Source organism: Colias croceus, chromosome 18 (genome assembly GCF_905220415.1).
Source record: "Colias croceus chromosome 18, ilColCroc2.1".
Classification (NCBI taxonomy): Eukaryota; Metazoa; Arthropoda; class Insecta; order Lepidoptera; family Pieridae; genus Colias; species Colias croceus.
In genome coordinates this window covers 4,115,543-4,138,789 of record NC_059554.1, presented here as the reverse complement: position 1 = coordinate 4,138,789, position 23,247 = coordinate 4,115,543, and the positions used below count along the sequence as shown (strand labels likewise).

Below are 23,247 nucleotides of genomic sequence, written 5' to 3'. Positions count from 1 at the left end.
AAAAACGAAATAAAACAATTTATATGATTTATAACTAAAATTTTACAAGAATAATTCTATTGATCTTTAACAAAACGGAAAACTTAACTAGTCTACGACGAAATTATCTAACCTTTGTTCGAATTTTTGATTTTAAAAGATAATACCAAAACATAACCTTTTCTTAATTTCTAAAAAAACGAAATAGAAACTTTATATATTCTTACGGCAAAATATACGATAAAAATGCCAAATTTTAATCCTTCATGGATTAAATTAATTTACAAAGTCAACATAGTGCACTACAAACAATGTTTCAAGTTGATCATATTTGATATATCGAAGATTTATATTGTTCTTGTTAAATAAGATATTTGAATTGGAATGCTTTAAAATAATCATTACAAAAATATCCATTCTCTTCATTTATGCAAGAATATACAATAGTCACATTATGTTAATCTTATATTACTTAAACGTTTTTTTTTTGCTACTCGCCCGTAGATAAAAATCTTAATTAAAATACAACTATAAACAATAAAATATGATTATAACGAATTATAATAAACAATACAATATTATTCAAAATGTTTGCTTTACTCTATTAATAAAATGAAAATACTCTAGGCATGATAAAAATCCAATAAAATTCCATAAGTTTTATAAATAACTATGTATATGTAATACTAAGGCACATATTTAGCACTTTATTACTTATCGATTCTTGTTTTATTGGACGTATGTTGCCTGTCTTCAAGAAAAATATATCATTTTTTTAAAGTTTATTATATTATAGGGATTTTAATTTACCAATTATTTATTTAAAGCCGCGTGCCCCAGGTCCGTTCTGATGGATATCTTCTGTTCAATGACAATGACCTTCTGACATTTTTTTCTTCTGACAATAACAAATACAATAAAACTAATTTGTTTGTCTTCAATTGGAAGTTCAAACATATAAAAAAATCATGCAATGTAACAATATTTTTTCCTAACCTACAAAATTTACCCAACCATTTACCCAATTTAAACTAACTAGTCTTCGCTAACGCGCTCCAGTATATGCACTATGACCTGATCGATCGTGTGTGTGCTTAACATCTTGGCGATGTTTGTATCCTCGATGACATAAAGAAACAGACGTTTAGCGTTCTCTCTCAGTCTTTGTACGCGACTCCATTTTTCGCGTTCTGCCACGCGAGCGCCGCAGTTTTCAATCACTCGTTCCAATATCTGATAGGGTAAAAAAGCACATTAGAGACTTTGTAGATTACAAATAAAAAAGTATTATGTGTCATATCACAATTTTATTTGTATAATGGTAGGAAATGGAACGAAAAATTTAAATGCAAAGTATAAGTTTCGTAGTGCGATTTACTACCGATACTCAATACATATTTAAATGCATTGAGTATCGGTGAGTTTAAATAGGAATCAATGAGTGAAATAGAAAAAACTTTTGGTTTATTAGTATTTAATGGGAGATGATTTTATTAGAGGGAAATAATTTAAACAATATTTTTAGGCACATACGTCGTCAACGCTATCGTTTGGCCAACCATACTCAGCTAGAAGGTCCTTATCAATTAGCTTCGACAGCATTAATTTTAGGTTATCAGCAAGGTCCTCTTCCCCTAACAAGGGGCTCGGTTCCGTCTGTTAACAACAAAAGCATATCACATTGGTACAATCACATCGAGGTAACATTTGAATAATAATAATGAATGTGAAAATATCACTTGAACAACTTTAAACCTTATCAAAAAAATTTCATTTACCATATTTCAATAATCAATACCCTTATAATTTTATATCCTACAAAAAACATGAATATAGAGAATGCTTTAAAATTAAAAAACATATAAATTCATAAAGAACAGAAAAAATTTATAGAATTAATTTTTTTTTCACGCCAATCCGGGGCGGATGCCTGATCAATCGGCCACCCGTGATCCCCTTCCATTTTTTTCTATTCGTTATAAATTTATATTTATAAAACATTGCAATGCCATAAAACCAAATATATCAAATTCATTAAAATTTAAAACACATTCTAAATATACCTTAACAGGCATTTCTAAAATAGTTTCATTCTCGTTAGGCGCCAGCAGGCCTCCGTACAACACGCCTGTCCCAAAGTCCTCGATGATACGATCCGACTCCGCGTCCAGGACATTCAGTATCGCTTCCAGTTCCGACTTGCTCACACGGCTATGAGTCGCGAATGACCCCTAAAAATGTCATCATTATTTTGCAGATATAAAGAAAATCTCGTAGCAAGCAATGTAATAAAATATTAAAAATAGTAAAAACACGCTTTGATAAGAAGAATTAATGAAACAATTGTATCGTCACTGATCCTCGATATGTGTACATTATGTAAGCCAAAATCTAGTCTAAAAGAGTCGATTACAACAATCATACAGGTGAAGCTAATAAATAAGCCTGTTAAAAATCATTACACACACTACCATGCATTTGACAAACACAAGCATACTCTTTTTTTCTTTCTTCAAGGCAAGAAGTCTATTTGAGGCATACTCTCTTTTTTTATATGGCAAGAAGATATGACTATTTGACATACTCTCTTGTTTATGGTTGAAGTTATGAATTTCGAACACTGGCCGACCAATATTTTTTTTTTTTCAAATACTCACCAGCACTTTCCGCACGTGCATCAGCCGCTGCTTGAACACGTCCGCGTGGTGGTTGCGCACGTGGCGCAGCAGGTGCTCGCCGCGCAGGTACGCGCGCGCACACACGCAGTACATGCAGCGGCGCGGCCGGTCCAGCGCGTGGGTCGTCACGTGCCGCCCCAGAGTTATCTCGTTCTTGAACGTCTTGCCGCATATCTCGCATTTGTGATCTGGACGGTGTAATGGTACAGTGGGATTGTTGTTTTTGTATCGACAATACCATAGATACTAAACTAGTAGCGCCTTCTTACCAAATGTATGTTCTATAGTCTATACTCTATACGGTTTGAAATAAAAAAGTTAGTTCTGGTCTTAGGGATGCTACTCGAATGTTTATTTTATTTGGTCAGAGCAAGCAAAGCGCTGGTATCTGATGTTAAACACTATTGTAACGACAGGTGTTGTTGCAGGTTCTTTGCCAGCTTTTTAAAAACAAATAATGCTCGATACTCGAATATATCGCAGGAAATTCATACATTACGTTAAGGAAAATTTGAAGATCTCACTTCATAGAATCATTGCTATAGGAAAATCTTTACGATACTCAATCAACAGGACAAATCGTAACTCAAATTTGGACGCTGTGCATAATAATGAAAAGTAGACACTAGAATTATGAAGATAAGAGAACATAATATCAGATTTAAGTATGGAGGATTCGTACCTCGCTCTTGCGAGATACGAAATGTATAACGAGAAAGCTGGTAAAATTTTTTATTCGCTGCATGTTATCGTGCAGTTAGTCGTATCATATTTCTATGCCCTATGGAAATATGATTTACGCTATTTCCAATTTTTTTGATAGCATGAGATTCTCTTAACCTAGGCAAAAATATATAGAAAGGAGGCAGAAAGGAGGTGGAATATATATATATTTTTTCTGTAACACTCCTCACCAGTTAAATGCTCCTTAATATGTCTCTCCAATTCAGCAGCATTCTTGAAGTTTTGTTTATCGCAATCTTCAAATGTGCAATTCAATTCATCATCACTTTTATGTGAATGCTTATGGCGGATTAATCTGGAAAAAGTTTTTGGCAATAAGATTTTGTTGATAAGGCAATAATAAGATCGCAAAAACTGATCTATGTACCTACTCAAATATCACAATTACATTTAAATAAAATATAAATGAAGTCTAAGAGCGGCCGTACACGGGCGGCTCGAGTAGTTAACGGCTGAGCGACGTACACGGACTGCTCGAGCGGTCGGTCGTTTACTGCTCAAGCTGTCGCTACAAACCGCGCAGTTGACGGCTTGAAGCAGTGTACGGCAGTGAATGAATGTCCATAGTTCACCGCGGGGTTGCTGCTTCAAGCCGTCCGTCTAAACTGCTTGAAGCGGTCCGTTAACGGCCACCATTAAAATTCATTACATTTATCTATATATTAGGTTATATATTTTATATAGGTAGATTATATGTATTTTATATAGAATATTTATAGAATATATATTAGGTTTTCAATAAATTGAGAACTTACTCATTTTTATCATCAAATCGCTGGAGACAAATTTTGCATGTGAAACCAATATGTTTCTCAAGATGTCGCACAAGTAAGGACCTTTGAATAAAGGAACGATCACAGCTATTGCACTTGTATGGTTTATTGTCAACATGTGTGAGCGTATGGCGACGCATCACCTCGATAGTGTAAGTTCTGTAGCCACACTGTGAATATAGATACAATAAAGATCAGGGAATAAATATCAAATGAAACTATTATGCTTACTGTATTTTTTAAACAATGTGTAACTTCTTAACTTTTCTACAACAAACCAAGGTAATTATTAATGATTATTAATTATTCATGTATAATGCCTTTTTCATGTGTAATCTTATGACTGCATTAACATTTTTAAGAGTATGAATGTACACAAACCGGCATAATATTGAGTTTAATATATTTTTAATTTTCACCCCGGATATGAGCAGAGCCAGATATGTAGCTAGTTGTTTATGAATGTTCATGTATATCTCTTTATCTTTTAAAACTTCATGTGTACTCACCATTAAATTAAATCCATGGGAGCATAAATTATACATTTCAATCATTAATCTTTTACCATGTTATTTATGTAAGTATCTGTTACAATGTTAAAAATATATAAAAAAAAATATTGCTTAAATATCTTGGTTTAAACAAAATCCATACTAATATTATAAATGTGAAAGTAACTCTGTCTGTCTGTCTGTTACTCAATCACGCCTAAACTACTGAACCAATTTTCATGAAATTTGGTATGGAGATATTTTGATACCCGAGAAAGGACATAGGATAGGTTTTATCCCGGAAATCCTACGGAAACGGGTTTTTCTTTAAAAACGCGGGCGAAGCCGCGGGCGGAAAGCTAGTTGTGAATAAAAATAACCTCATAACTTTATTTATGTAAGTAAAAATAGTTAAAATAAACTGTAAATTCTTGATACTAACCACACCACACAGATATTTTTTATCACCGTGAATTTCTAAATGCTTTGAGATAGATGCTCTGCTGTTCATAACTTTGCCACAATGGTCACATTCAAAACGTAATGGCTTTGCTGTAATAACAAACTAAAGTTAGTTTCAATTGAGTTAAAGGTGTGTTTACATGAAAAGCACAAAGACACTCAAGATGTTTCATATTATTAGGACTCTAATGCTGGCCATCTTAAAATTTCTTTATGAACGTATTTTGCACAAGTCTATTCATATTAATTAAATCTTAGGAAAGTCAAATCTGTACATTAAATATTTTTTTTAAAAGAATACTTGGAACGTGATCTACAATCTATATTAAAGTCAAAAATATAGTTTTTAGAATTTTTGTCTGTTTGTATGTATGTCCGGGCTAAACTCAAAAAGTACTGCATAGATTTACTTCAATTTTTGCATGAATATTTCTAATAGGTTGTGCTTTATATCATCACGCTAATAATAATAGGTGCAAAGCAATGCGGTAAAACTGCAGCTAGTCTATAATTTATTAATATATCGGCTTTAAGCACTCCTACGTATTTCTTGATTTAAACCAACAACTCACGTTGGTGATGGTTCCTGCTATGCACAATGAGTTTGGAGAAGTTTCTAGTAAAATAATTGCATTGCTTGCAAAGGTATGTTCCCTTTGTGATGTGTTGCTGTCTGAGGTGCATCATTAAATTATCTTTCCTTGTGAATAAAGTGTCACAAATCTGAAATACATTACTTAGTTATTTAAAAAGCAAAGGTAAATATTGTTTTGATACAAATAATTATTAATGACACTAGAATTATTTCTTTAAGTGTTCTTTTCAATCTTTCAAAGCCAACAAAAATGTAACTTACTTCACATGAGAATTTTAATAGATCTCGGCCATCGCAACCCTTCTGCGATAAATGCCGAGAAACATGAGCTTTCCGTACAAATTTCTTTCCGCAATATTCACAGGAGTAAGAGCCTGGGTCATGTTTCTTTTTGATATGTTTTAACAATATTTGTTTATTTGGACATGTTACGTCACACATGTCACAAGATACACTATTTGGAGCTTCGGAATGGTCATTTTCCATATGTTTGATGAAGCACTTTTGAAAAATGAAGACTTTATCACATTTTGTACAGCAAAGTTTTGGCTGAAAAGGGAAATATTTAATGGGCTTTATTCTAATATATCATTTTAATATAATTTTTACAAAAAAGATTAAAATTTGAAATTTGTTAAAATACACGGCATTCTCAAGTACTCACTATTGACATAATATGTAATTTATAATTGCACCACATACAAGTTAAAAAATGTCTTATATACGGGCATTTCTCCGCAACTCGACGTCAAGCGCCTATTCTGCGTGAGAGAGGGAGGTGGGGGAAACCAGCTAAAACTGAAACCACCCGAGCTCCTCCATGAAGCCAAGCAGCTTGTGAGGGCTGCCAAAGGCTTCAGGGATGGAACCGGGAGACCCCAGGTGTCTTGCCCTGTTCTCCGCAATGCCCGTACATGTCTTATATTTAATAGTTTTAAAATAAGACAATTTAATACATAATAAAAAAAAAATACCTTATCTTCATGGTTTTTTATAAATTTCTTTTCTCTATGTATTCTCTTGGGAGATTCATTTGAAGAATCTTGTTCACAATTAAGAGAATTATTACTATTTTCATTACATACAATTAAATGTTCAATCAATGCAAGTTTGCTTTCGAAAGTTTTGTCACAGATCGAGCAAACGCGTTCCATCACTTGCTTGCTATTATTTTCAATTGTGCCATCGTTTTCTTCGAAAGCTAGTTTAGTGCTCAGGTTATCAGATGCAGGTAATTTTCTTGGACGTCCCCTACCTCGTTTAGGAGCCATTTCCGTAAATAACAAATAACTTTAAAATAAAACTTTTGAACGAATGAAAACTCCTTCGATGAATCTAATTTATTAAGTTACAGAAACTTTGATATTTATTTTACCTAGGCGCTTTTGACAACTAAATGTAATGGCGAATTGCCTGCGCCTACGACGACGAAGTGTCAACTGTCAAAACGTCAGCTCCATAGACAACCAATTCATAATAATTTTACTGAAAACTTGAAAATCTGGTATCATTGGAAAATATAAGCTAAAAATGGGCAGTGAGAATATGAAATAAATTTAGCAGTACCTATTATGATCGATAATGTGTCCATATTAATGATCAATAATGTGAAGACAATTATTAACCATTAAAAAACACTTCACCAAGAAAAAAAAGAGCGTGTGTGCCGAACACACCACACCTATCAGAAGTGAAATTTCTTTGGCAAGATTGAAGGATACCAAAATCGTCGCCTTACTCCATAGCGTGACGGTCTTAGATCATTAAGTAATGGATAACACTCACAGGCGCTTCCCCTTTCGCCGAGGTATAAGATTATTCGAATCGAAAAATCTTATGCTTTCATAAAAACTACTTGCGTAATCGATTACAAACACTCTGCGTATTCGTAAATCATCAAAAGGACGTCTGCGAGTGCTCCGCTAAAAACTCCGTTTTGTGCTGTCAAGTCTTGCAGAAACAAGTCAAACACATCAAATATTTAAAAAGATGGAATAATCTTTCATTTGTAAGTATTTTTTTATTTTTTTAACGTAAATATCTATTTAAATGCAATATCTAATAATCGTCGATGTATCGTTTAGCGATATGAACAAGACAAATAATCGAGTCATGTTTACTCGATCATTGATGCGGCCCCACGAGACTATCATGGAAAGAAAATATACAAATTTAATCTTTAAGAACTAAGAGACAAAGTTGAATTTAAAACGCGATAATGAACCGCATTCTTTACGAGACTATCTTGTAAAGAAATACAAATTTAATCTTTATGACGTAAGAGATAAAGTTGAATTTAGAACGCGATATTGAACCGCACTCCCCACGAGACAACTTGGAATGAAATACAAATTTAATCTTTATGAACTTAAAGATAGAGTTGAATTTAAAAACTCGTCGCTTAAAAGGTCGTAAATTTTTACGACTTTCGTGACACAAATTATTTTTGTGAATGTGTGATTGTGTTTCAATAGTGTGAGTGACCCTCCCCGCACCAAAATCAGCAGAAAGTTTAGTTATAGTACGGGAGCTAGCAACGTTAAAAAAAAAGTCATTTTAGTATAGTTGGGTTTTTGATATACTGTTTCTCTTGCTATTTCGGTTAGAGTCCGGGCTGTCTGGCTGGCCGCAGTGGTTGCGTTTATTAGTGCGCATCTTATCTGCACAGGAAAATATCCTTAATTTAAAGTCATTTTTTAACGCGTAATTTTTAATCTTTTGCCTTTAGATAGATCCATCAGACATAATTTTTTTATTGCAAGACGTTTTTTTCGTTGTAAAATAGGTGCCATACGCAATTTTTATTTCAAAATAACTAAAATGTCATCGAAATAAGTGAAATTACATCAACATGAGTCCGCTTAAAAGGTAAGTAATAACTTTATTATTTATATTATATTATCCTTTTTTAATACTTATATTGAATAATTAGTAAACTAATATTTTTAATAGATGGTTTCATAATTATTACACTTTTGGGTATAAATATGAATTTGATGATATTTGTATTTTCTAGTGCTTAATTTTACGCGAGTATTATACATTTTGAAATTAAAGACTTGGGAAAATAATACAATGAATAAATCGCGTTTAAAATCCGTTAAAAAGTCTTTAATTTCTTGATGATATTTGGTTTTTATCAAGTTTACATTAACGTCCTATTTGAGGTTCGTTGGGAAAAAGGAGGCGATATGGTAGATTGTTGTAATAAAACTGTAAATAGTAAAATGAATATTATGTATAGTATAAGTAACACAGTGATTACTTATCCTTCACTGGGACTCATGTTGATGGAATTTCACTTATTTCGATGATATTTTAATTATTTTGAAATAAAAATTGCGTCTGGCACCTATTTAACAACGAAAAAAACGTCTTGCAATAAAAAATGTATGTCTAATGGATCTATCTAAAGGCAAACGATTAAAAATTACGCGTTAAAAAATGACTTTAAATTAAGGATATTTTCCTGTGCAGATAAGATGCGCACTATTAAACGCAACCACTGCGGCCAGCCAGACAGCCCGGACTGTAACCGAAATAGCAAGAGGAACAGCATATCAAAGAACCAACTATACTAAAATGCTCACTTGTCAACGTTGCTACCTCCTAGAATATTAGAACAATTTGCCAGCGTACTCCATCCATTACTTAATGATCTAAATTCTAAGGTGACGGTACTGAGACGGGTGCTCGGTACACACGTTCTTATTTTATCAAATTAATATTAAATGACCACATCTATGATTGTATGCGGTCCACAGACATATGATATGTCTGTGATGCGGTCAATAGATCGTTTCTTTTCGATCACAATAATAATATAAGGTTGAAGAGTTTGTTTGTTTGAACAACCTTTAGTAGATTATGCCTGCGCAGGTAGATCGTTACGTATGTGGGAATAGACGATTTTTGGAGCCAATATCTATTGTCGGTTGACCTCAGTTGACCTGCGCTGCGTATACAGACTATACAGTGGGTATACCCACAGATATAAAAACATTACTTGAAGAAACATTACTTATATTTGGATTTCTGTGGGTATACTTTGTGGGGTATACAGTACGCAGTATGGTAGACCGTAGCGTGTGTACACATATGATTTATTAACCGACTTCAAAAAAAAAGGAGGAGGTTATCAATTCGGCCGGTATATTTTTTTTTTTTTTTTTTTTTTATGTATGTACACCGATTACTCCGAGGTTTCTGAACCGATTTACGTGATTCTTTTTTTGTTCGATGCGGGATGGTGTCGAATTGGTCCCATAAAAATTTTATTCGGATAGGCCCAGTAGTTTTTATTTTATGAGCATTTTTGTCTGTAGGTATTTGTAAATTTTGCAAGTGAAAGTTTGAAGTCGGTTGTTTTTAACGCAGTTATCACTTGTATCACCTACAGATCAATAATTATATTTGTTGAGAAGTTGGTTACCATGGCTACCAACAACTGTAAGCAAGAACGTAATAACAGTAATGAAAACATTGTTGTAATATTTTCAATATATTATAGAAGTGGGACTATTACATATAACTTACATAATATAAAAAACAATGTGAGATGGAATCAGATTTGGATCCAATTATAATCAAAGCAACACAAACATCGCTTGGCAAATATGTTAAACGTCCTCCCCTGAGTGATAAATTATTGAAAAAACCACCATTTCGGTTTTTACACGATATTGTGACTTCAGTAAGGAACTCGTACCGTCTACTATTACTATATCATGATACCAAATAGTATGTTTCTCTTAATTTGTCTAATTTCAGGTGTTAAAATCTACAGGTTTCTTCAATGGTTTATTTGATGAAAATGAGCTCATATCTGACAATGTAAAGGATAGAGATGCTAAAATATCGTTTTTGAATAAAATTATATATGTAGTGGGTATGTAAGAACTTTAATCATAACAATTATTGTACACTAGCGGTCCACCCCGGCTTCGCCCGTGGTATATATTTACGTTTTCTCTACATAAGAACCATCCTCGTACTTTAAGGAATATAATAAAAAAAGAATTGTCGAAATCGGTCCACCCGTTCACACGTGATGCCGTCCGTGACAACGCGAAACGGGTTTCATTTTTATTTAAATAGATAAAGTAGACGGGAGTGGGACCATAGTCCATATGGGATTTTATAATATTCAAACAGATATATTTTGCCACCCTGTTTTGAAGTAGGTAATGATTCAATATCCAACCCAAGTTCCAACGATACAGTTTAGATTTTTAGACACTCGAATGACATAAATAAAAAAAAAATCAATTCAGAGTAGTACCAAAGAATCGTTAACGCAAAGTTACGAAAAAAATTCTTGACGGTAGTTATATAAAAAATAAATATTTTGGACTAAATTTCAATATTGTTTTATATCCCGAGTTCGTAATTACCTTCTTTTAAGAAGATTAAATTCCTAAATAAATAAATATTTTACCTGATTTATTACTAAAGGCAAAACGACTGGGGAGCAACTGCTTGTGAAACCGTCAAAAATTGTTGCCGGCCAAGAACCAGAAAAAACAAATGAGTTATTGCAATGTCTAGCATTAGCCCTTGATAAAAAACTTACATCAGATGATGCAGTTAAACAATTTAAACATGAAAAAGGAAGAGGCGCTAAAGAAGACAAACATCCAAAGGGTCCAATTGAGAAAATTGACTCTAAAAAAAAGCGTACACCGAGAGAGATTGATCGATCGAAAAAGGGTGACAATCAAGGACAAACGCTTAAGAATAAATCAAAAGAAACAGTTAAAGTCAAAAAAGAATCGCCGCCCAAAATAGCATCGCAACAAAACAAGTTAAAATCTAAAGAGAAGCCAGAGAAAACACTAACTACAGCACCTAAAGAAACTGCAAATACTAATGCAGACCCAAGTTCAACTCATAACATTCAGATAAATACTAATGAATCGGTCAATTTAAAGAAAAACATTGATAGTCCAAATAAAAAACCTAGAAATAATGACCTCAATACTATTAATTTCATCCAATCTCTTAATACTGAGAACAGTATACAAACTGACAATATAGCTCAAGTGCACAGTCCACGATTAAGTGAATTAACTGAACTTAATCTCGCAAGTACTGAAAAAACCGACTTAGGCAATGCTGACCTTGAAAATAAAGAAAAACACGAATTCAATAACGATGACATAAACGGTGAACGTATAAAAGTTGAAAGTGATTTTAAAAAAGAAATAGTGGAAAAAGATTATCCTAAGGAAACTGATAAAATGTCTGGAATTATGAAAGTAAATGATTTGCAAAATATTGATGTTTCGAACATAAGACCACCCAGTGCTAGACCTGCGTCATCTCGACCGGGTGCACCGAGAGTACGTGAAAGGCATGAAAATAATGTATCTTTGAACAATATTGCCATTATTGGGAAGGTTAATATTATATCCGAAAATTTGTTATCGGAAGAGGTAATTTTAATTTATTCGCCTTGAAATTTGTACACTAAATGATTTTATATAATGTTAATAACTAGTTTCATTTATTTGTTTCAGAATGAAGAAGCAAGTATTGTTATAGAAAATAATATAGATCATGATGGATTGTTAAATCAACCTGAACATATTGTACCTAATCAACATGGTCATTTAGTTCAACAAATATTAGATTCTCAAAAAGAATTTACAAATGTTTCGGGTAGAACTGAAATTGTAAGACGTTTCACTTTTTAAAAGGATTCTATTTATGTATTTTAACTTTCATTACAATGACGTACTTATAATAGACTAAATGAATGTTCACAGGAATGGCAATTCGACGCACAGAAAGCAAGAGATGATACAAATAAAGACATAGACCAATTGCGTTTTAATATACAAGCTCTCTCTCGTATTGCAAATCCTTTGGGTAAATTATTGGATCATATTCAGGAAGACGTAGAAGTTATGCGACAAGAATCTGTTCAATGGATACAAACATACGAAGAGTCTTATAAAGAATTGTTAAAACAGAAAACGTTAGTAAATTATTTAAAATATTCCGTTAATATACAACACAATGAGCATGCAACTTTTCTACCAATAGCCAAACCATCAATATTATAATAAATTCTACTGTATTGTTGTACATTTATTTCAGATTAAGTGAAGAGCTACTGCTTCCCCTTCACTCAAAAATAAGTCAATTAGAAATAGAAATTACTGAAAAGCAGGAGAAAATCAACGACCTAAAAATAATAATTTATAAAAACAATTCTAGGATCGACAGACTTTTAGTAACTGGGAATATGCAATAAATTAAACTTAAGTAATTGATTAATGGTGCAGAGTTTACATTTTGTTATACTAATTGTTCAGGATACCAATTATTGTAAAGATCATTATAATATAATATTATAGTTATAATAGAATACATAATATGTGTTCATTATTTATATATTAATTGTCAATAAACCCTCGGCTATTATACATATTACTTGCTCTGTGTTGGCTATCGTTTCACACATCAATACTCTCACTTCTGCTATTAATCCGGTCAAGTTAAATATTTGAAATAATAATTCTAACAGAGCCAAATAGCATAATTCAAAATATACATAATATATATATATGTTTATAAAATACTAGCGGTCCGCCCCGGCTTCGCCCGTGGTACATATTTATGTTTTCTCTACATAAGAACCATCCTCGTACTTCAAGGTATATTTAAAAAAATATGTGCGTGTACTAGTGTACACACGTAAGAAGTGAAACTTCTTTAAGACCTCATTTTTCAAAAATAATTGACTATATACAACTTTACAGAAATACGTCGAATCACGCGTGGTAGTTAAAAGAAAAAGATGGCACGTAACGGAAAAATGTCACGCGTAACGAAAAAATGTTACACTAAATTTTTTTTTCAACCCCGATAAAGAAGTTTCACTTCAAAAATAATTATCGAAATCAGTCCACCCGTTCACAGGTGATGCCATGACAACGCGAAACGGGTTTCATTTTTATATAATACTAGCGGTCCGCCCCGGCTTCGCCCGTGGTACATATTAACGTTTTCTCTACATAAGAACCATCCTCGTACTTCAAGGAATATAATAAAAAAAGAATTATCGAAATCGGTTCAGCCGTTCTCGAGTTATGGAATTACAACGAAAAGTGGCATTGATTTTTATATATTAGACTAGCTTACCGCCCGCGGCTTCGCCCGCTTTATCTAAAACGATTTGAGATTTAAACTAAGTATCCTATCTCTCAAGTTGGATCGAACTGCACATGGTGTGCGAATTTTATTATAATCGGTTAAGTGGTTTAGGAGTCCATTGAGGATAAACATTGTGACACGAGATTTATATATATTAAAATATAGATGTACATACCTATATTATATTCTAACAAGCTTTCCGAAATCCGACCGCGGCTTCGCCCGCCTTGTCTAAAACTAATCTATTCTATAAATATAATAAATCTGTAGAAGGGTCAATTCTGTACATTGAAAATATTGAAAAAATAAATAGCAGGGGGTGTTACTGGATCGATACCAAACCCAAATATGTGATTAAAAAAATTTTTGTCTGTCTGTCTGTCTGTCTGTCTGTCTGTCTGTCTGTCTGTCTGTATGTGAAGGCATCACGTGAAAACTAGCGGTTCGATTTCGATGAAACTTGGTATAATTAAACTTTATTATCCTGGGCGAAAAATAGGATACTTTTTATCCTGGAAAAATACGTAGAAAAAGAATAATCTTAATTTTTCAGTTTTATCCATAGACGTTGTTCCGTAGAACCGCGAACACACGTTGCGTATTATTATAGGCCTAGCCGTATTTGGGAATTGGGTCCAATAGATATTTATAAGATGTTATTGTCAGAGGTACTCAAAATGGATAAATAAGCCATCCACGCGAAGACCGACATCCGCGCGGACGGAGTCGCGGGCGGAAGCTAGTAAATAATATATTAAAAGGCAAAAGCTTTAAAACTAGGGATGTAACGATACATGATTTTTTTAGTAATGTATCGGCGATACCATAATTGCTCATAAAAAGTTACCAACATTTAACAGAGACTCAACTGATAATCGTATTCTTTTAAATAAAAATTCCAAAACAAAAAACAACAAAACCATTTAGTATTATTATTTTACAAAGTCAGTTAAACTTTAAGTAATACACATACATCAATATGATACAATCAGTACCTAATAAAAGTTTACTATTGGTAGAGTTTTTTCAGAAAACGAAGTGCGCACGCGCGGGAGGCCTCCCGCATCGTTCATTGGGCGCGGTTTTTTGAATTGTTTGATATCGGTATCGGTTGGTTTATTATTGGCATCGTTGGTATCGTTAAATCCCTATTTAAAACCTTCCTCTTGAATAACTATTTATTTAAAATTAAAACACATTAACAATCCGTTGTGTGGTTTTAAAGATTTAAGCATCGTAGTTCTTATTGCTTTATTGCCTAACTCTTCATTTTTCAAACAAATTCACTTTTTATTCATAGTTAAAACATAATTTTTAAGCTATATTATAGTGGCTGTTTTCCAATTACAGAGCATAATGCGACTCAGTGGCGCACAATGCCGAATTATGCTGATGCTTAATTGGAACGTGAAACGCACCAGCAGGTTGCGCTAAGTTCAGTGTTGAAAAAAAAAAATTCATAGAGTTAGCAATAACCTCATTAATGTGTAAATAAAGTGGTATACACAAGGGTATACATAATAATTGGTTGAAAACTATTTACGGTTATTTTAAGTAATTTGGATTTACCTTCATCCATACTTATATTGATTTTTTTAACACAATTTGAATTAACTTTGATTATTTCGAAAAAACTACAATGAAACGAAAGCTTTAAATTTTTTTCCAACAATTAATAATTACTTACGATAAATCGATTGCTCGCATCAATTCACGCGCATTACTTTTAAGAGTGCTCAATTGTGCGAAGCATTGATGTAATTGGAACATTCAACGTTAAGCATTATGCCGCATAATGCGCTCTAGTGCTGTAATTGGAAAACACGGAGTATGTAGTTTTGAAACCTTTAAGTTTATTTGGTTTATACCCATTATGAAGACTAAAAATTTATAAGAAAATTTTAAGATTATGCATTAAATAAGTAATAAAAGTGTAATAAAGATATTGTTCATTATCATAGATTACCAAGAGATTACGCATATAATGATATTTTATCTGTGATTCTGACAGTTGACACTTCGATTTAATAACATCAAACATCTGTGAAAGATCTGTGATTGAATGGCAATGAAAAAAAAAGCGAAATAAATAAAAAAATACTTGATACTTCAACTCAATGACAAATAGCAAATTATCTCAATATTTGTGTTTATTGTTTCAGTTTCATTTAGTGATACAATAGATGATGCTTTCTGCATATTAAATAGGTACTCAAAACATATTGTATAAAGTAAAAAGATTTTACAATGGGTAGTTTAGATCAAGGGGTGTTGACTGGATTTATCTGTAGATTATGTTCGGAAATGCATCGTGTAGTCTTACATATTTATGGAGAAGAAGGAATTCGCTTGTGCATATCAGAGAAAATAAACCGTTATCTCTCGATCAATGTAAGCATATATTTTACAACTACGTAAGTAACTATTTCGAAATTAAGTAATATAGACAAGTAAGTCATATTTTTTTGCAGGTATCTCGTTCGGACCCCCTTCCAAAAACGATTTGTAAAAATTGTTTGGAGCGCTTGGAGAATCAACATAGACTTGTAATGCGCATTGAACAGGCGGCCAATATGTTAAAAGGCCAAAGGCGAGCCAGAGTGATCAGAGGGTGCTATGTTAGTGTTTGTGACTCCAATGGACCTCCACATCCCCCCATACCAAAATAAATATTCAAAACAATACTTCATCCTCATCTAGTTTACCATTTAGGTTATTATAAGTTCTATAAATGTTTATCTCCAGCTAAAATCTTAGTGTTTATTGTTGTGTACTACAGATCATATGAGTCATTTAACATGGTAAAAGTATATAGTTTTACACTATGTTGAGATCAAATGATAAGATGCTCTCATTAGCAGTCTGCATTAGTGATGCTATTAGCAATAGGTACTACACTATGTTTGTTATCATATTATGAAGAGTCAAAATGGAAGTTCATGTTGAGATATTATGTCAATCTTGTCGTAATATTAGAGCTAGCGCGCAAGATCAACTTTTGTCTCAACTTTGGGCTAGTAAGAAAGTGCACGCACGTAGCGACGCAACTTCCTATAGAGGTGATGGGAGAGACAAAATAGTTGCAGAGACAAAAGTTGCTCTTGCACGCTCGCTCTTTGGTACAATTTTATCATTCAAAATTGATACAATTTGTATTTGTTGTATCACATAGTAGAAGATACTTTTTATTATAATCTGTGTTCTTTAGATTTGGGTAGGACTATTTTGACGTTAAAAAATTAATTAAATTTTTTCCATGTTAAGATGCAACAACTACTTCTATATATTGACGTCTTGTATCGTCTTATACCTTAATCATTAATGCAATAAGAAACCAGGTGTGGCAGGAAGTAAATTTAAAGTTTTATTATTTTACATGATTTATAATGTTGCTTTTGTCATATTATGAAGTGTTGAAAATCTCTAATAAACATTTAAATTCTCTCCAGTACTGACTTTTGTTACAGCATTTACTGTTTAGTCTTACTTGTTGTATGTTTAATGAACAACATTTTTCAATGTCAGTCAAATAAGTTTTTAAATTGAGTGTCTGAATAAAATAATCTTCCTTGTATTGTGTTGTTGACATTTTATTTTTATAGGCTTACTATGTAATAGCTAGCGAGGCAAGGTTTGTGGTGTTTAAAAAAATTAATTAGTAAAATATTGATTTTATCCACCTGCTATCATATTCAATAGAAGATAAACCTGTTTTTTCGATTTTTTTCTTCAGTATAGAAAAAATAATGATGATTGTTATTATTGTTTTCGTTAAATTTCATACAATGTTTAACTAAAGTTGTTTCGCTTTTGTCGTTTATTCACATATTTTTTTATTATGTAATACTGTACTAATGGTGATAGCTGCAAATTTTAAAGGTTTTTAAAAGGAATTTTACTCTCAATTAGAAATAATAATGAAATGATTCACAACAAAAAGTATTAACTTGAGATCTGAAACGAGGTAAGAAATCTTTATTTTTGTTAAAATACTATTAATCACAGTATGTATTGTATGATTTTTTATTATTTTAAATTATGATAAATTTCAAAAATAAGATAGTAAACATATTCTTTATTCAATTTAATTTAGTAGTAGGATTTACAAATAGCATTTTTTGAATAACTTTAAGGTGGGTATTGTTTTAAAACCTACAATTTTATTATGATATAATATAATTAGGTACATATTAAATTATATAAGTAATAATTAATACAAAAACCTAAGATAATTAAACTTGTTTTATTTATTTATTTTTTATTGATATCCAAGGTGTTTATTTCTTAGAACTTAAAATGTGTTCAGCTCATCCAGTAATGTTTTACACTTGTCTCTTAAAATTTTAACTGCTTCAACAAAGATTGCCTGCGGAGACATTGCACCAACGGATTCAACATTGACTGCAAAAAAGAAAAATTCATTATATCTAAAGATAACATTTCTATATGATTACATAATAATACTTACAAATGAAATGATCCCTTATTCTGCTTAATATTACCGCATCCTTAATATTGTCATATCTGTAAACGTTCCTACTGCAGCTGTCGTAGCGTGCATCCTTTACATAGGCACATCCATTTGAGTCAATACTAATAACTCCTGGTGAAAAGCAACTTTGTAATAAACACGCTTCGCTTCCATTCACTTCCCGCGTCAATATAATTTCTGGTAATAGCCTGTATGTCGCCGTAGCTAGAAGAAATGTAAGTTTGAATTATTTACATATATGTATGATTTTATGAATTCAACAATAGAGAAAAATGCATGCATCATAATATACTAGCTTACCGCTCGCGGCTTCGCCCGCTTTGTCTAAAACCTAATAAATTATATACTAAAACGTTCCTCTTGAATCACTCTATCTATTAAAAAAACCGCATCAAAATCCGTTGCGTAGTTTTAAAGATTTAAGCATACAAAGGGACAGAGAAAGCGACTTTGTTTTATACTATGTAGTGATATGAGTTACTAAGTTACATTAAAAAAATACAAAGCAGTTTTAAACATTATTGTACTTACCAACAGGTGAAAATTTAGCATGATCCTTTCCAATGCCTTTGACAGCTATGAGACTAAGGTCTAATTCATGACCGGGTCTCATTTTTGATATTAAAATATCACCATGAACTGGACCTATGTCTCCATCCTTGTGTACTGATGCCTGATTGCCAATTGGATGCCATTTGATTTGAGATGAGTACACTAAAACATTTAAGTAAAAAAAAAATAGAATTATGTAATTTATATGAATTTTTACTTTTCCTCAAAAGAATCAAGATACTTATGAATTAACCAATAATGAATAACAAGTCTCAAATATAGAAAAAGATGCGAGAATCTTCAATACAATTAAAATAATAGTGTTGTAAATAATATATTACCACTATGATTTTCATATAAATCTTCAGTCTTAAATGATTCTTTTGTCTGTGATTTATTGGTAGTGCACTTTACTTTCAATGAAAACTCCAATGTATCAAATTCAGTACCCTCAGTAGCACCTAAAACATTAAAAGCATCTAATATATATTTATTCATTTCACTGAAAGTAAATTAATTCCCTTTTCATTATTACTACCTTCTGGACGGTACTCAAATAACCTCGGGTCAGCTTTAAGTGGAATCAATCCAAGTCTATGAGAAAGAATTTCATCTTGAATAATTGATGTATTATTTCTAATCAAAACTTTTTCTATAGCCATACTTGGAACTTCACTCAACATCAGCCTACGAAAGGCATTTGCGAAGGCTGGTTGTATTCCAATTATATCAAATTCCATTTCTAAATTATCCATTCTTACGATAACTATACGCATATTTTTTGTAAATTTTTTAAAATTCCATTTCTCATCAGCCATTCCATAATCATTGGGTGCATTCTGTAATTGTCATTATTATATGATTATCCCGATAAATAATTAAATAATAAATATTAAATAAACCAAGAACTAAATTAACCTTAACTCGAAATTCCTCAAGATACACTCGGGGCTTTTCGTCTAATTTTGGCATTTCTCTTATATATTCTTAAACTTTGACTTTTAAAATGTTTTTCTTAATAACACGATAACTATAACAACAATTTAACTTTACTGTGTACTCAATGATTAAATTTTCTCAAAATCACATTCACAACAAATACCTAATCACATGGTAAAAGGTGCCTCATGTAAACCACAGAGTACATTATTGTAAACAAATCAAACTGTCACTGTCATTTGTCAAACGCCATTGTATTTTTTTTTCCTTGAATGCAAGGACTTGGCAAGGACTTGCATAACTATTTGCCAGTGTCAAGTAAAAAACGCCATAGGCATAGTAGAAAAATTGTTAACTGCCTTAAAAATTTGAAAATATAGAACCCACATAGCACCGAAAGCGTCGAGTACTTTCGGTCTCGGTCGAACATGCCAGTACCTATCTAGAAAGATGTTTACTTTTATATCCATACTCATATCCAAAATAGAAGCAGCCTTGTAGTAGGTATAAGCGGCGTATGCAGAAAGTAAGCTGGAAACTTATAAGCGCTTACCGACGCTTGTCAGCGCTGGTAACCCGCGCAGGAAAATATATGAACACACGCCGATAAGCACTGAACGGCGCCGACAAGCTTCAACACGCGCTGGTAAGCGCTAAAATTAGTATAAATATAAATTTACTAGCTGCGCTCCGCGGTTTCACCCGCGTGGGTCCGTTTCTGTTGGTCTTAGCGTGATGATATATAGCCTATAGCCTTCCTCGATAAATGAGCTATCCAACACCGAAAGAATTTTTCAAATCAGGCCAGTAGTTATTGAGATTAGCGCATTCAAACAAACAAACAAACTCTTCAGCTTTATAATATTAGTATAGATAATTATTTCTAATTTATATTTATAAAACATTTGAATGCCATAGAACCAAAAATATCAAATTCATATAAAATTTGTCTTAGTCTGCTTCAACCTGCTTCCTTTGTGTAGATTTGTAGAACGAACCAGCTGCAGCGCTGACAAGCACCGGTAAACGCTTATAAGTTTCCAGCTTTCTTTCTGAATACGGCCTAAACAGTGGATAAGTTGTAGATACACAAATTGAAATATTTATGTCATGTTTTCAAACGCATTTATATAGTCTCGAACTTTCAACTTTTTGATTGACGTCAGAGGTCTGTTTGACTGAAATTAAATACCTAAACAAAAAAAAAAGCTACTACATAGGTACCTACTATCTAATCCTACTACGAATCTATACTAATCTATACTAATATTATAAAGCTGAAGAGTTTGTTTGTTTGTTTGTTTGAACGCGCTAATTTTGGGAACTACTGGTCCGATTTGAAAAATTATTTCGGTGTTAGATAGCCCATTTATCGAGGAAGGTTATAAGCTTTATATAATATCATCACGCTAAGACCAACAGGAGTGTAGCCACGGGGGTGAAACGGGAAACCGCGCGGAGCAGCTAGTATATATTATAACCTGGCTTATTTTCTATGATGTAGTTTTAAATATTTACCCACGTAGCTTAGTATTGGAATAAATGACAGCGTTTTTAGCTGCCCCAGGCCTCAGCACTTCAGCAGACGTTATGTTCTGTCCTATTGCCCCTATATTACTTGCTCTGTGTATTGCCCTTTTTCGTGTTTTCTCTCTCTGACTTACCTTGTGCCTAAAACGTAAAAAAAAAAATGCGAATTGGTTAGGTATGCCGTTTTCGGGATTTACGCTTAGCAACACATTTAGCTATTCATTTTTAACACGCTTTTGTTAGCTTCACCTGTATGTTTGTATGTGTACGGTTTACGTATTACTTCGACAGTGGACTGTATATAGGTCGCGCTAAACGCTGCTAATAATGATAGATATGATATAGGAGAACTGGGAACACCTTAATTGCTGCTAATAATTATATACGATTTACGCGGATTCGAGCGGATAGATAGAGCTGCTATGAATGAACTGCGCTTTTCGGCTGGCTCATCATGCGACATCATTCATGCATAGCAATTCATTTCGTGAAATGGTCGCATGATGTGGCCAAAATAGTTTGACCAGTTCTTTAAATCGTCAATGTTTTACGATTTTGTCTTCCACATCTGACCAGGATCGTATAAAATATAGGGAGTCGATAAAATATTAAAAAAATCAGAATATTTAAAGAATTTGTTTATTGTCATTCAAGTTAAGTGCCGCAGCTGCAGCAGCGACCGGCGAGTGCCAGAAGCGAATCGCTTTTTAGAAAAGAAACAATTATATTAATATAGTAGGATATATAAATATAGTTATAGAATTTTAGACGCATATTTTTCTAATATATATGATATCTGCAGTTTCCATAGTACTCGAACCTCTTCGTCGTTATTCTTTGCTATGACTTTCTACATATTGTAATTGAACGAATTATGAAGTTTTTAACGGCGCATAATAAAATATTCGCCAGCGGCCGCTATCTTTATCACATATAACACAGCGCTTGCAGCGCCTCTTCCTTAAGAGCGCTTATTCAATTTAACGCAAGTCAAAATCTCCGCGATCTATTACGATAGATCGCGGCTTGCGCTATCCTTTTACTATGAACAGCATAGGTCCACAGGAGAGCGCCGAGCAACATGTCCTCTCTCTGGAAAGGCTCGCTGCCGACTGATTTGAATCGGGTCGCGCGCAGTGTTTTATAGTACTTTTAAAAAAATTGTAGAAAAATAATAGAGGTACCTTAGTTGATTTTTTAAATTTTATCTTATAAGTAAGACATTCTTTTATTGCAATATGTATAAATTATATTCAATTAAGTCAAATATCTTGGTGAAAATAATCATTTTGTCGACTATAATTTCTAAAAAAATTCACATTGTTGTGGATTTTAATTTCGTAAGTTAGGAGTCCAAAATAAAAAAATCTTTTAACTAACTATTTTAATAAGGATTTTTGCAGTTAGTTAAAAAAATTGTGTGTTAGATCTGTCAGCAATTTCAGATATTTTTAGCTTCGAAATTGACACTAAAAGTGAAATCAAGTAATCATCGGTCCAGTTATCTTGATGGTATTCACAAATACTGTATTAATTGAAAAAAACTCTTAACTAACTACATAGACAATAAAATTTCCTAACATTATTAGTAATTCATATGTTTGTAAGATAAGTGGTTGATGGACAATCTGGTTTGAAAAATCACATATTTGAGCCAAACAGCGCACGGACCGCGTACACGGCACTACTTTATAATTTTGATCATTTCATAAAAAACCGCGCGTTTAGTTGGCTTATCACATCATGATGTGGCCAATAGACAATCAACCATTATTTTCATGAAATGCGACCATTTCGTGAAATGATCAATCATTTCATCATTCATGAAATGAGCAAATCTATACGATATGGC

At 32.7% G+C, this 23,247-nt stretch overlaps 3 protein-coding genes across 3 annotated transcripts; 1 reads left to right on the top strand and 2 right to left on the bottom strand.

Moving 5' to 3' along the window:
• Nucleotides 1-337: 337 nt before the first annotated feature.
• On the bottom strand, nt 338-7,134 carry LOC123699809 (zinc finger protein 678). The gene is made up of 10 exons (XM_045646838.1): nt 6,697-7,134; nt 5,984-6,271; nt 5,700-5,850; nt 5,108-5,217; nt 4,157-4,344; nt 3,572-3,696; nt 2,637-2,845; nt 2,043-2,210; nt 1,513-1,635; nt 338-1,212 (listed from the first exon to the last, which is right to left on the bottom strand). The coding sequence occupies exons 1-10, from the start codon at nt 6,991-6,993 to the stop codon at nt 1,015-1,017; spliced, it is 1,857 nt and encodes a 618-aa protein (XP_045502794.1). The 5' UTR covers nt 6,994-7,134; the 3' UTR covers nt 338-1,014.
• Nucleotides 7,135-10,192: 3,058 nt separating this feature from the next.
• On the top strand, nt 10,193-13,029 carry LOC123699721 (TRAF3-interacting protein 1). The gene is made up of 6 exons (XM_045646736.1): nt 10,193-10,415; nt 10,493-10,610; nt 11,177-12,156; nt 12,241-12,396; nt 12,490-12,701; nt 12,824-13,029. Exons 1-6 carry the CDS (start codon nt 10,281-10,283, stop codon nt 12,978-12,980), a joined length of 1,758 nt encoding a protein of 585 aa, XP_045502692.1. The 5' UTR covers nt 10,193-10,280; the 3' UTR covers nt 12,981-13,029.
• A 5,077-nt stretch (nt 13,030-18,106) lies between these two features.
• LOC123699684 (DNA-directed RNA polymerases I and III subunit RPAC1) lies at nt 18,107-20,067 on the bottom strand. Its single transcript, XM_045646693.1, has 6 exons — nt 19,845-20,067; nt 19,465-19,765; nt 19,268-19,387; nt 18,906-19,088; nt 18,351-18,578; nt 18,107-18,283 (listed from the first exon to the last, which is right to left on the bottom strand). Exons 1-6 carry the CDS (start codon nt 19,896-19,898, stop codon nt 18,174-18,176), a joined length of 996 nt encoding a protein of 331 aa, XP_045502649.1. The 5' UTR covers nt 19,899-20,067; the 3' UTR covers nt 18,107-18,173.
• Nucleotides 20,068-23,247: the final 3,180 nt, after the last annotated feature.